The 13,498-nt window shown below is 37.4% G+C and overlaps 2 protein-coding genes across 2 annotated transcripts in view; both read right to left on the bottom strand.

Annotated features, from left to right (window-relative positions):
• Positions 1 to 4,599: 4,599 nt before the first annotated feature.
• On the bottom strand, positions 4,600 to 7,302 carry LOC306875822 (transcription factor Sp5-like). The gene is made up of 2 exons (XM_079426568.1): positions 7,114 to 7,302; positions 4,600 to 6,418 (listed from the first exon to the last, which is right to left on the bottom strand). The coding sequence occupies exons 1-2, from the start codon at positions 7,162 to 7,164 to the stop codon at positions 5,366 to 5,368; spliced, it is 1,104 nt and encodes a 367-aa protein (XP_079282694.1). The 5' UTR covers positions 7,165 to 7,302; the 3' UTR covers positions 4,600 to 5,365.
• A 1,924-nt stretch (positions 7,303 to 9,226) lies between these two features.
• Positions 9,227 to 13,498, bottom strand: part of LOC306875696 (myosin-IIIb-like) — a 98,265-nt gene continuing 93,993 nt past the window's right edge. Inside the window, exon 25 of the mRNA XM_079426379.1 lies at positions 9,227 to 9,365. The gene's annotated coding sequence lies outside the window, so the exon portion shown is untranslated. The remainder of the gene's footprint in view (positions 9,366 to 13,498) is intronic.

Here is a 13,498-nt window from a genome sequence, read left to right on the forward strand (position 1 = left end):
TCAACAAAAACATTTTTTTTAAAGTGCAGGAAGCCGCTTACCTTGTAAAAGAAACGAGAGTATGCAACAGTATCCAAAATCTCCACGAAACTAAATTTCTTCGACGTCAGATGCGCCCTCACTCCTCCAAAATCAGCTCACATATAAACACACACACACACACACACACACATATATATAAGAAATCTCATTGACGGATCACGATGACCTTTCCGGACGCGATGTTTTATTTGCTGCTACTCAAAGCGTAAATCGCCTATTTATTCGACACTGCATGTGCGTGACGCGCGGTTAGTAATCCTCGGACCTCTTCCCAACATCAGATTGGCTTTGAAACACATCTCATTTCTACAGAAGCATCAGCACGAGCGTTACGACAGCTCTGGCACCTTCCCGCAGGACTTTGTGCCTTAAATGAGAACGCAAGTCACGAACAAACACTTTCCAAGTTTGACACGACAGCAACGCACAGCACAACACATTACATGCTGCTCCGGAGAGGAGTCTGGGTCATTCTGACCTTCAAACATCAAGGACAACACTGCGTGTAGAGCACCAATTGCCAGGGTGCTCGTGGATTTTAGCACCTGTTCTTGAACAGGTTATTCATTATAAATATCTATAAGCGAGAGACTCTTCGAGCTTTGAAGGGTTAGCCTTTATGTTTATGTGCAAGAGATCTTCTTAACCTTGAGAAGAGAAGCTCTGAGAAGTTTTAGTCCTGGAAGTTGGACATGGATGAGAATGCTGTTCAGATTGGTGTTGTAGGAGAGCTCCACGTGGTGGCAGCAAACGTTCAATTAATGCAATAAACTCAAGCGAATTCACACGCATATTCTTAGTTGATGCATGCAGTGCTTCTATGTTTTCATTTTTTTTTTTCATCAAGGTAATAAGATTTCCTTATGCATTATTTTACCTAAACACTTCAGGTTAAGAAGGAATGCATCGACCGTCTAGGAGTAATAGGCTACTGATCGCTAGGTTCTGTCATATTGAATGTACGTTTCAGCACCTGGACAGCTCCCTCTGTGACTCAAATCTGCAGAAGGACTGCAAAAAAAAAAAAAAACACCGGCACCAAACATTTATTAAGCTTCAGTTAAACTGAAAACTCATCATACCCGCTGTTTATTGTTTACAAAGAGGTTCTTCATGGTTTTTCCAACTCAAAGAACCCTCTTCAACGGAGAATCATTTTCTGTTGAGTAGAGTCTTGAAATGGCAGTCATGCCTCAGGTTCTAAATTAATTTGTTTGTTGAACAAAGAAACGCTTATTGAGTAATTCAGAGCTATACATTTATTTTCTATCAGTATTTCGACATTATAGACATTGGTGGTCATTACAAAATAAAACAAATTTGATTGTAAGTTTTTTTGGTCTTGCAGTAGGTGTATGGATGCGATTAAGCGTTCATTTTGAAAAACAACGCTGTTCTTGATTCACGCCATAGGAATTTCAGCGAGAAGCACTAGAACAGAAGCAGAATGTGATCATTTTTCACAACTTCAGAACCTCAAATCGACGCAAGATGGCGCTGGTATATTAGTAGCGGTCCACAAAGCCCTGTCCACACGCACACCTGCTTCATAGATGCATATTGTGTCACTAAGCAACAACATAAAATAAATGTATAATGTTTGTATTGCATTAAAACATTGTCCTTAGACATTATAGATATTTGACTTTTTGGAATGTGTTCAAAAGTTCATAGGCTACATGTAAGTAGTGATAATAATAATCCCAGTGATGGTAATCAGAATGATTTCATAGCCTAAAAATAAAGTTCAGAATGCAACTCAACTTGCAATCAATCAATCAATAGCGGATTTAAATGAATAAAGGAATAGTTTGGGCCCTGATTGGTAAATAAAACATTTTAGTCACAGATTTGACTTGTTTATTATAGTACTGCACACTGTCTGTAGGTCATAGGGACAATATATTTTAGTGGAAGTATTTCACTTAGTAAATTAGCTTAATAAAATTGTGTTTGAATAAAAAATGTGTATGTAATATTTTTATATGTAGTAATAATTTTAGAAAAGCAATAAGCAGTCAGGTCACAATATAGCAAATTATCTTTCATAATTGCTTAACAAAATTAATTGGTTGTTTAGAGAAAAAAAAAAAGGAAAGGAAAAGTAGCATGGGACACTGAGGTGAGAAATGGATCAATCTTTCAATGCAAAGCGTCGCTTCATTCTCCAGCCAGAAGTGATGCTCTTAAACACACCCCAAACAACCTTTGATGCTCAGCTAGGCCTGGGATTATTATTTTTTTCACATTTAATACTCTAAAATAAACAAGCACATGTAAGATTGCAAGTATGCATGCTTAAGTATGTGTGTCTAAATGCCTGATTCTGCCAGACTTTCAACAGACTGACATCAAAGGAAGATCAGAGTGTGGCATTCAGATCAGGTCACGGTGAGGCTTAAACAAACTCCCTCCAGCAGTCCCTCCATGCAAAGCCACATGTGCTGTTGTGATAGCCTGACCATATCTCACTCTCTGAAGGAGAGGAACAGCCTTTTCTGCCCTATGGGAAGAATTCACTGCTTGCTGCGGCAGAGGCACATTGAGACATGTTACTCAGTATAGCTGAAAAAGGCACATGCGCAGATCCTTCAGTAATTGGTTTTTAACTTCATTATGGGACATTTTGAGACATGTGAGTTACGCATTCTATAGCATGACTCCAGTCAAAACAAAACTGACACATATACTAAAGCACTTGGTATGTTATCTTGTAAATCAAGATTATGTTAGTAAATACTCTGCTTTCTTTTGTCTTGTATTTTGGTATTCCTCTTGGCAATGTGTGAGTTTAGTTACAACATGATTCATTGACTATTATAAGCAAATACCAATACGCTCTTATCGCAATTTGTATCTATTTTATGCTTTAGCGAATGACTGCCCTAATTTGTATAAGCTTCTCATGATGTTTAAGGCCTAACTTTCTCATCATGTATTTTTATATCACTCTAGCAAAAAGTACTTGCTAAAGACATGAATGAATGTGAAGAGATGACAGTGAATGTCTGAATAATTAGTTTTTTTGTTTTAAACGTACAACAAATACTACGTACAACAGCTTCATCACTATTCATTATGATACAAGATCTGTTTTAATAATAAAGTTTAAATGTTCAATCAACATATTTACAATTGAGGATTAATTTTCATTTCTAATTAAAAATAAAAACAGTGATTAGAAATTCTCCTTTACATAATTCAGAATGTGGTTGTAAAAATATTAAGCTCACTGGTGTTGATGGATAAAGATCCAGTATGTGATTGGATGATTGGTATTAGGAGTTTGGAAACTAGAATTATAGATTTCCTGAATTGGTGTTAAACGGGGGAAAATAATGGATAATAAAGAAACAATAATGAATAAATATTTTTCTCTAAGACTTTAAACGATACAGAGGTACGATGTTAGTAACATCCGAGGAACACATTACAAACACCCAACTGTTAGAAACTTTAACTATGATTTAATTTACATTTCAGTAGTTTTACAGCCTGTCAGTGCATGTCCTCAGTGAGAAAGAGGTTTTATGAATCTGAATCAAATTTTATTGTGTAGTATGTCTAAGTAACAGGAATAAATAAATAACTGTTTTAGTAGAATATTGATACATTTTACAGTTTATGATAAAACTGTTACCATTATAAATGTAATTCAAATGATCAAAGAAATATGGCACTAGTTAAAGTGTTGCTGTATTTGCCCTTCTGTAGAGACTTAAGAGACTAACCCTAACAGTACAGCTTGAATAAGTAGATCTTCTAAACACAGGTAAGTGGGCAAACATTAGAGAATGGTTTAGTGATGTGTGCCAGGATTTTACTAATGGAGGCGCTATTGCAGGAGAAACTGCACCATAGAGTTCAAAGAATGAACATCTTTCTAGGTGCTAAAAATTCCCCTTCAAATATCAATAATACACACATCCTTAGTATATTCTAAACTGATACAGAAATGCTAGAAACTTTATATATATATATATATATATATATATATATAAACGTTTTAAATGTGTTCTGTCTTTCACTGTGCAAAACATGCAAACTGGTCAATATAACTCAGACAGATAATTAATTATTACTACAATACTCCTATTTAGAGTGAATTGCCAGAAACCACTTAGTAAAAATGTAAATACACAGACTGAGGTTAAAACTGACTCAATTTGATTTCAGTTCAGCAAAAACATCAGGATCAGAATGTGAGCACATCAAAAATCTGCGTAGAAATTAGGTTTTTCTATTACTCACAGTGCATCTGAATATGTTGTTTCAAGATGGAGCAGATTTGAACGCCACAGTACTGATATCCTGTTCTAATTGTTTCAACTTAGGAATCTGACATGATAGTAACACATTTGTCATACAGTTAGTCACGTTATTTCATTAATGTGATTCTAGGATTTCGATGCAGTGCAAAAAAACTCCAAAATGATTTCTTACAGATATGTTTTGTAGAATAGCTTGGGGATGTGTTCATATATTTTACATATCAAATACTGACAGCATCTACAAAATGCTCATGAGTGACATTACGAAAAACAAAAAACTACAGCTGATGTCAATGTTTGCTTTATTGTCATTTTTGTCGTCTTTGTTCTTAAACTCATATAATGCTGTATAAAAGCTGTCCTTTGAACCGAACGCCAGAGCTCTACGTATCCTAATAACTGATACCAAACTGATAAATCTCAGTGCTTCATTCTTGGCTTATTCTAGACATTTTTAACAGAGTTTCACTGTTTCTCTGTTAAGTGTTTGATACACATTCACACACTATAAAACGTAATTAAATTCAAACTTTGACATCTGTTTAACTTGCATTTTTCCTCTTGAAAAAATAAATCTATCCACTGTTAATAACTCCACTTCACCGCCTTATGTTTCAATGGCATGTATACTGTACAAGTCATATTCTTTATTTTCACACAATAATTTCGAAAGTTTAACAATGGTTTTCAATAGCATGCTAAAACACCCCACAAGGAGCGAGAACTGACACTTTCATTCAACAAAAGCTATCAATATATTTACAGAATAAAGAAATCTTCCACCGAAGACAGAGATCTGAACACAAGTCAAAACTTGTTTATGTTTTAAGTAGCTCAGGGACAGGAAACATTTTCCAGGGTTCCTTGAGGAACTGAGAATGACTTGAAAATTATATTTACAAGTCCACAAAAAAAAAAGACTCCCAGTCTTATAAGTCTCATCAACCTTTTTAATGAAAAAAAAAATAAACAAAAACAAAACATATTTTTGCTTCATGAGGATCCTGAAGATGGTATCTATTGCACTAGTCTATGGTCATCTGAGTCTACTACTACACAGGTCTCAGGTCTTCTCTTTTGACATAATCAGAGGTCTTTTCGTGACTTTTGCTCTTCTTGTTCTGGTGCGTCTTCACATGTTTGGCCAAATGGTCGCTCCTCATGAACCTCTTGCAGCAGTCCGGACACACAAAGCGTTTTTCCCCGGTATGAGTTCTCAGGTGCCTCTGTAACTCATCTGATCTGGTGAAGCTCTTCCCACAGAAGAGCCAGTTACACACGAAGGGTCTCTCTCCCGAATGCCAGCGCAGGTGCGCCTTTAGGTGGGAGGTTTTGCCGTATACTTTCCCGCATCCGGGGATGTGACAGATGTGCTGTTTCTTTTTACCGGGCTCGTCGCTGGAGCTGGACGACTGGCAGTTAGGACACCGGCATCTCCGACAGCGCCTGGCAGTGGCCAGGGGGGATTTGGTGTGGAGGAGTGCTGCGATTTGAGTCTGATACTGTGCAAAGTCTGTGTGTCCCAACACCAAGCCCCTCTGGATGGGGAAGCGGTGCGGGCCGAGGGTCGACGGGTGGCTGACGTGGTTTCCTTGCTGAAGGCTCCACCACGGTATATCCTCCCCCGGGTTTGGAGACAGCTGTCTCTGCTGCTGATGGACCAGGCCTGAGTGTCCTGGGACAAAACCGGGCGGGATTGGGGGCGGCGCTGCGTAGGTGACTGCGGGCACGTAGGTCGGCGGGCAGCTTGATTGTAACGACTGCATGGAGCATGGCAACATCTTGACCGGAGAGAAGTCATAAGCATAGGTGGGGTCGGCCGGAGGGGTTAAGGGAAGCTCATGGTGGGTGGTGTAGGAGCCCTGCAGGTGAGATTTTGAGGATAGTCCAAAGGAAGAATTGTTGGAAAGCGAGGACTGGGGATTGGCCTCGTTACTCCAAGGGTGGAAAATCCGTGACGGAGACCCGAGGGTCGTGTCGTAGGGAACTTGAATAAAGTCCGTGGGTGTGGATCCGTGATGATGACCGATCCGGTTACACGTCGCCGCTAGAAGTGCCAGAGGAGAGTGTTTGCTGTTTTCCGGCGAGGAGTTGGGAGTGCGATCCTGGATCGTAGGAAAGAGCCGTGTTAAAACATTTAGCTACACATGCTTGAAAACACTTTTTAAAGATCAGATTTAACTTTTGGTGGCAAGTTTTCCACGTTGTGTTCAATGATACATACAAAATTGTGCACAAAAGCAAATTTACCTTAGTGTTTATGAAGGATATGATTTTAAAATGAGCCAATGAAACTATATGACCACATTTAATTTATGTTCAAGTTGGACAAAACGACATAATTTGGTTATTTGAATATCCACAACTTTAGCTGCATTAGTGAAATACATATACAGTAATTTTTAATAAAAAATTACGTTTCATCTGAGATATTTGCCATTGTAATTAACTACACTGTAAAAAAAGGAACCAGCTGAATTTTAATTGCTGCATTACAAATTTAAAATGAAGTGCAAAGCAAGTTTATTGCACTAAATTGAATTACTGATGATGAAATTCGAACTGAAACTCTCAAAAACTCTGTAATTACTAACTACATGGATGGAAACATCGTTTTAACGACGAAGGAAGTCCTACAGTTCCTACAGTCTTATGTTTTTTGTTGTTAAATATGAAATCGTTCGAATAATCGCTCGCTAAATGAAGTACAACTGTCTCGTTATCAGCAGGAGTTTGCGCAGTTCTGCGTTATGCGCGTTAAGAAGGACATTTTCAACAATATCTCAAACTTTTCACGAACCTGAAGAAATGCATGTAGTGTTTCGTTCCTCAGCACAGCCACAGCTGCCATGGCAACACTTCCTCGAGTTCCTCAAGCTTCCCTGTTTAAAGCAGCCAAATTCACTTCTTCAGAAATACTTAAATATGTCTTCTCACGGAAAGTGCGGTCTCGTCGCTTCCTCTCCTCCAGCTATCCCTGGACTATCTGAGGGAGTGAAGGATCACTTCTTTGGATTTGATAAGGACTTTGGTGGGCCGCCAGCCAGTCAGGAGTGAGATTTATGACTTTGAAGTTCGCCGCTGCCCAATCATCAAAGAAGAGCGGCTCTTTGAGAGGGGGAAGCAAATCCTCTGAATCCACACAAAGCTCCTATGGTGTGTTTGTTGGTCTGGATAAAAGGGCTGATTATTAGGGGGGGATGGGACGGGTGGGATAAAGGCGGGACAATTAATGAAGTAATCACTATGTGGGAAATGTATATACACAAATAATTGGATTTTCTTGATCAAAGACCCCCTCGCCGCCTGGAGACCCCGCTATTGGATGCCGGAGTCACCCGATCCCCCTTTCTGTAATTAAGGATTTGTTGTGGGACAATAGGACTGTGTGTTATCTCCAGAGAGCTGGTACAGACTTACGAGATAACTTCAAGAGGAAGGAATCATTTGACTCAGTAGAAAGTTCACACGTAGTTTTTCTGTCCCGCAATTTACTCTTATTGGATACATCACTTACAAGGAGATTTGACTTGTTGGCTCTTTCCAAAAATCACAGCGAACACGCCATATTAGCAGTTATTCATGATATAACATGTCATAAAATATACTGATATTGTATACCGAATAAATACAATAGAAGGAATCTGTCCTGTGCAACAATGCCATTTTAATTTAGTTGCAACAGTAATAATGAACCATGAAATATGTCTGAAACACAGACAACAGTTTTCCCCACAGACAATTTTTAACAAATCATAAAAATAGGATGCGGTTGTTTCTGGCACAAGTCAAAACTCAAATCACTTTTTCTTTAGTTGCACTAATTACTTGTGATTAAAGACCAAAAAGAACAAGCAACTGCTTATTATTTTCATAGTTGAGAAAGACAAATCGTTTAGGAAAGAACAATCCCACAACACCAACGTCGAGCCATCAAGGTGTGGAGGGGACATGATGGTGATGATGATGATGTCTTAGTTGTGTGATTTGCAGGCTGGCAAGAGGAGGAGATCCAATCTTTGAGAACATTTTCCCGTTCTCCTCCCTCTGCTCCACCCTGAACCGGTCAAGCCTTCAGTCTCCAGCGCATGTGACACCTCCACAAATATCACAGGAATCAAGGACTAAGCATCGTAAAAGAGTGCTAAAAACCAAAAGTGCTTCAAAGTAGGATGTGTTTAGGAGTTTCAAAGTTTTGCAGGCTGTCATATCAGTGCAGCTTCAAATGTGAGCAGTAGACTAACTAAAAAACAAGACAAGTAAACACCCACAGAGAGATGTGTCTAATCTATGACTTTTTAAACTGTCTCTTTCGAGCAGTTTGGAATAGTTGATGATGAAGCAGATCAGCTCTTTTGATGGGATTAAGGTTTCTCCCATAGTAATGGGGGAGGAGGGGGATTCCCACTGGGAGGAGATCTCAGTTTTCCTGCAGTCCGTAGAGAATTGCAAGAGGGCACAATTCTGTTTGTTCTTCGTAACGGTCACCTCCAATTATATGGTGTTCAACTATATGTATTTATAACCTATAGAATATATTTCTGGGTGACACGGGCTCATAAGTTTTTACATTTTTGGCAACCTTAATTTAGGTTATGCAGTTCATGCAAAGAGTTTTAAAAGTAGTCGGCACAAAACTTAACTTGAATAAATAAAAACAAAACTTGATATTATTAATGTTTTTTTTTTTAGATAGATTAGGATACAAAACAGCTGGCAAGATTGGATTGAGAGAACACCAACACTGTACAAGTGAAACTCACAACCACACCATTCAAAACTATGCAGTGTGTTACTTTCCAGATGTTATATATATATATATATATATATATATATATATATATATAAATATATATATATATATAATCCTTATATAATTAACCACAGTATGCATTTTTCCTTTTTTTTTTTTTTACAAGAAAACAGATACATTTGTCTTTCATAATAAATACATGAATCCAAATACTGAGAAAATAATGCATACATAAATAATTACCCCTCATTATTTTATATTTACAGCACATTTCGTAGCAAAAGGCTGGAGAAGGCAATCTGTAAAAGAAAAAAGAGGGTGGGTAGTTTTCAGCGGTTACAAAACATAAATGCACAAATTTAACTTTGCAAGTGTAATTTTGATAGCTAGCTTGTAATGTAAATCAATGCTCTTAATAAAAATAAAGCAGACGTAGATGTAATGCAATGCAATACAATGATTTTTGAGAGGTGAACAAATAATGTTCATATAATATTCAAATAATGTATCATATTTCATACATTTGAACAAGACTTTAAGATTTGAACAAGAATGCATGGATAATCAAATAATAAACCTAAGCAACTTCAGTCCAGTAAGTGTTCATCTTGAAATATTACTAACAATTAAAAGTTATTCTTTCATTACCTTTCTAAAAATCAGTGAAGATTTCACAGTAAAAAGATATGCGAACCATGAGCTGAAGGGGGGTTACAATCACATTAAATGGCCTTTTACTTGCTGAAAAAGTTTGAAAAATCAATCAGATGACTGAAGATTGTGTAAACAGGTTTTTCAGCAAAGTTTTGATCATGCTAATAATTTAGACGCCAAGAAACAGTAGGTTTTAAAGGGTTATATATCAATCTAATCTACAAGAGTTTGGTGGTGATGCGCAACTTTAATGGATTTCTTTTGACAGGATCACAGAATTGTCTGTGAGTTTTTGATGAAAGCATCAACAGTGAGTTTCTAGATTTTTTAAGGCTTCTTTCGGACAGGTCAGAGCTGAACTTTTCATGTTCTCTGGACAGACAGCAGAAGAAAATAAAGCAAAAAGTCTGAAAAAAGAAAAAAGGGGTTCCACATCTGTCTCACACACAAGAGCAGGAGAGATGGAAAGGCAGAGAAATGCTCGGGGCTACTGGTTACGAGAGCCTCAGTAATGGTGTCTCGTATGAGAAAACATCTGTGAATTTCCTCAGTGATCTACAACAAAGTCCAATTCAGAGTAGTCACTCAGCGGCCCTTTGAAGTCTTTCCCTGACAGAAAGCTGCCATTGTGTTCTGCCCTCGACGCTGTGTAGCCTGACTCTGCTCTTGCTAATTTCCAACATTTTCCCCTGAAATCTGATCCTGTTGCCTGTGCTCAGGCTGGAGCGGTGTGCTGATGGGCCTCGGGTCAGCAGATGAGGGAGAGGTCGCCCCTTAAACACCCGCTCGCCGCTGTGTGTGGCATCGCAGCTCTGACCCGCTCTGTTCCTGCTGGCCCGGGGTAATTGTTGGGGTCACGTCTGGCTTCCTCGAGCATGATCAGAGGTTTAGGATTATATGGAGGGGCCAGAACATCTAGTTTATGGATTTTTGCTAATTTTACATTCAGTTGGATGGGGTTTGAAGCCTTGTGCAGATGTTTGTCCTTGGGACAACTGAGGCTTTCTTCATCGCTGAATTAATCAAACGTTTCAGAGCACAGAAAGTGAGATAATTACCATTTAGATTTCACTAGAAACTCATATCAACAGACTGTTTTGTGCGCAAATTAATATTAAACAATAGCAGTCCAACTGGAATTTGAGACGAAAAATAGAGCTGCAAAACCATTCAGCTTTTAAGAAACTTCAGAATGTTCTCAGCTGTACTTAAGTGTCAACTTCATCTCAAATGTTTCTCCTGTGTGCTCCTATATGCAAATCTGTGAAATGCATATAGACTCGATGAGTCAATAGTGACTTAAATACAATTATAGAGATAAAGTACCTGTAGATAGCAGCTCAGATTATTAGGCTTTGGAAGAATTTGATGAGTTTACATTGAGTACATTTGTACATTGATTACATTGTTTACATTGATACATTCATTTGCAAACAAAGAATCTGGCCAAATCTGATTACAATTTGAGAAATAATTGAGATCTCTTCCGAAACTTTAAAGTAGACCTGAGAGAATCCTGGGGTATTTTTCTCAGAATAAAAATAGGCGAATCACTTTATTTCATTTAATCTGTGTTTGAATCACAGCCAGAACTGAGATATTAAAGATTTAGTTTGGCATTTTAGTGATTATATTATATCCCATATGTCATTCAACTCAGGGTTAATAATTAAAACTAAAACCATGAAAAGTTTAATTACTTGAAATAAATGTTAACTGAAATAAAATATAACGAAAAAAATTTATTTGATGTACTAAAACGACAAAAAAAGAAAAAATATATAGACAAAAAACTGACATAAACACAGCATAATTCATAAAACACAACAAAATTATTAAAGTAACCACAACTAAAAATATTAATAAAACTATAATAGTATCAATGATACTAAAATTAAACTGATTCAACCACTTTCATTTATTTTTTGTTATGGCAGAACTCTGACTGTATTCTGTAATGCTTAGTGTAGAGAAGCTAATGTTTCAAGCTGAATTAGGTAAATTACTTTCCATAATCGTTATGTGTTTATGATTATGTTGAGCGGTAAGAAACCGTCTGAACTGAGACAGTCTCTTTCCATGGCTTGTCCCAACTGTAAGGGACAGATTTTTTGCTTTGCCTCCTGAATGTATACAGGTCCTGGCCACTTCTCTCAGCGCTCGCCCTGCTTGTGTTTACTCAGTGGCAGCTGCGAGCACCATCTGGGAGGGCTTGAGCAAGGCCAAACAAAACAGGTTACACCTTCGGCCATGCCAAGTCCTGTAGCCTATTCCTGGTCTGCACAAACAACAGGGGCTAATCGCAATTTCATGCTCTGATTTTCCCCAGACCTCTATCCAAGCCCCTCAGGAAAAGAAACTTTAGCTCATTTTCAGGAGATATGGGTTACATGTGCTTCCATATGGCCGTGCTCATGCTGGATAGTCCTCAGCTCATACCTCATGATCACAGGATCCAGCATTTTCATGTTGTTTCTTCAACTACAGGCACTTTTGGAAAGATAAACTCCCGTAAATCACACTTTTCACAGTCTATTTAATTTTTGTGTTTCAGTGTTTAGCGGGAGATTTTCATACATCAAAGGACAAATTTGTCATTCTCTCTCATTGTGTGTCAAATAGCATGTACTGTGTTTAATAGCGTTCTGTGGTTGGAAAGACATTTTTAACATTTTCTTTTGTTTGCTAACACTAATTTTACAGGTAGGATTTTATTAACCCTACATACACTCTTAAAAATAAAGGTGCTTCACAATGCCCTAGAAGAACCATAGAGAGATCAGGTTTCATATTTCATCTCATGCTCTTCACTTACACTGTTGTCTGCTTGGTGAACAAGTAAGTCTAGTGACTTATTGCTGGTCTGATTGCCAAAGTGTGTAAAATTATAATATATAAATATATATAAATATAAGTAAATGTTACATACCCTTCAAAAAGATACAGTTAATTGATCAAAGACACAGTAAAGATTGTTAAATTGTTACAACAAAATAAATAAATTGCTATTTTAAAATATATATAGCACTATAAAAAATTATGTTATGTTATATTGCAATAATATTTCACAATATTACTGTTTTACTGTATTTTTGATCAAATACATGATTTTTGCTCAAATTAATGCTTGGTGAGCATAAAAATCCCCTTAATAAATAAAAGTTTTCAAAAACAACAAAAAACCTTACCGACTGGTAGTGGAACAAATCATGCAATTTTGTAAATATAGTTTTAACAATATCATTTTTTTTAATGATTTTTATATTTTAGGAGCAAAAATCTGGGCACAATAATGAAATGTACACATAAAGTCATTTTGAAATGTAACAAAAATAAATTATTACGCAGCGGTGAAAAGTTTCCAAAACGTTTTTTGAAAAATTTTAGAGATCCTGGAACATAAAAGAGCCCGTAGTTGAGGAAACACACTTAAGTTCATGCGAATCAACCGGCAAATTAAGACTATTTTGGTAAATCTTTTAGACACAAGACTAGTTTGCCAAATCTTTTAGACCCAGTTGGCTAATAGCTCAGTTACTCCTGAGACAGATGCTGAACATTGGCGAGTTTTGGCCACAGCCCACATTCAAGTCCAAATGCAGCGGGGCAAAATCTCCCACTTTTATCCCTCTGGTATTCACTCAGCGCTCATGCAAATGTGGGTAATTCAGCGGGGCATAGAAAGCCCTCAACAAATTGCAGGTGTTAGGAAGCCGAAACAAAGGCCACTACAAGCCCTAATGGCATCCAGCATCATTAGCAAGTCTTTGATGTGCAT

Source organism: Barbus barbus (genome assembly GCF_936440315.1).
Source record: "Barbus barbus genome assembly, chromosome: 10".
Lineage (NCBI taxonomy): Eukaryota > Metazoa > Chordata > Actinopteri > Cypriniformes > Cyprinidae > Barbus > Barbus barbus.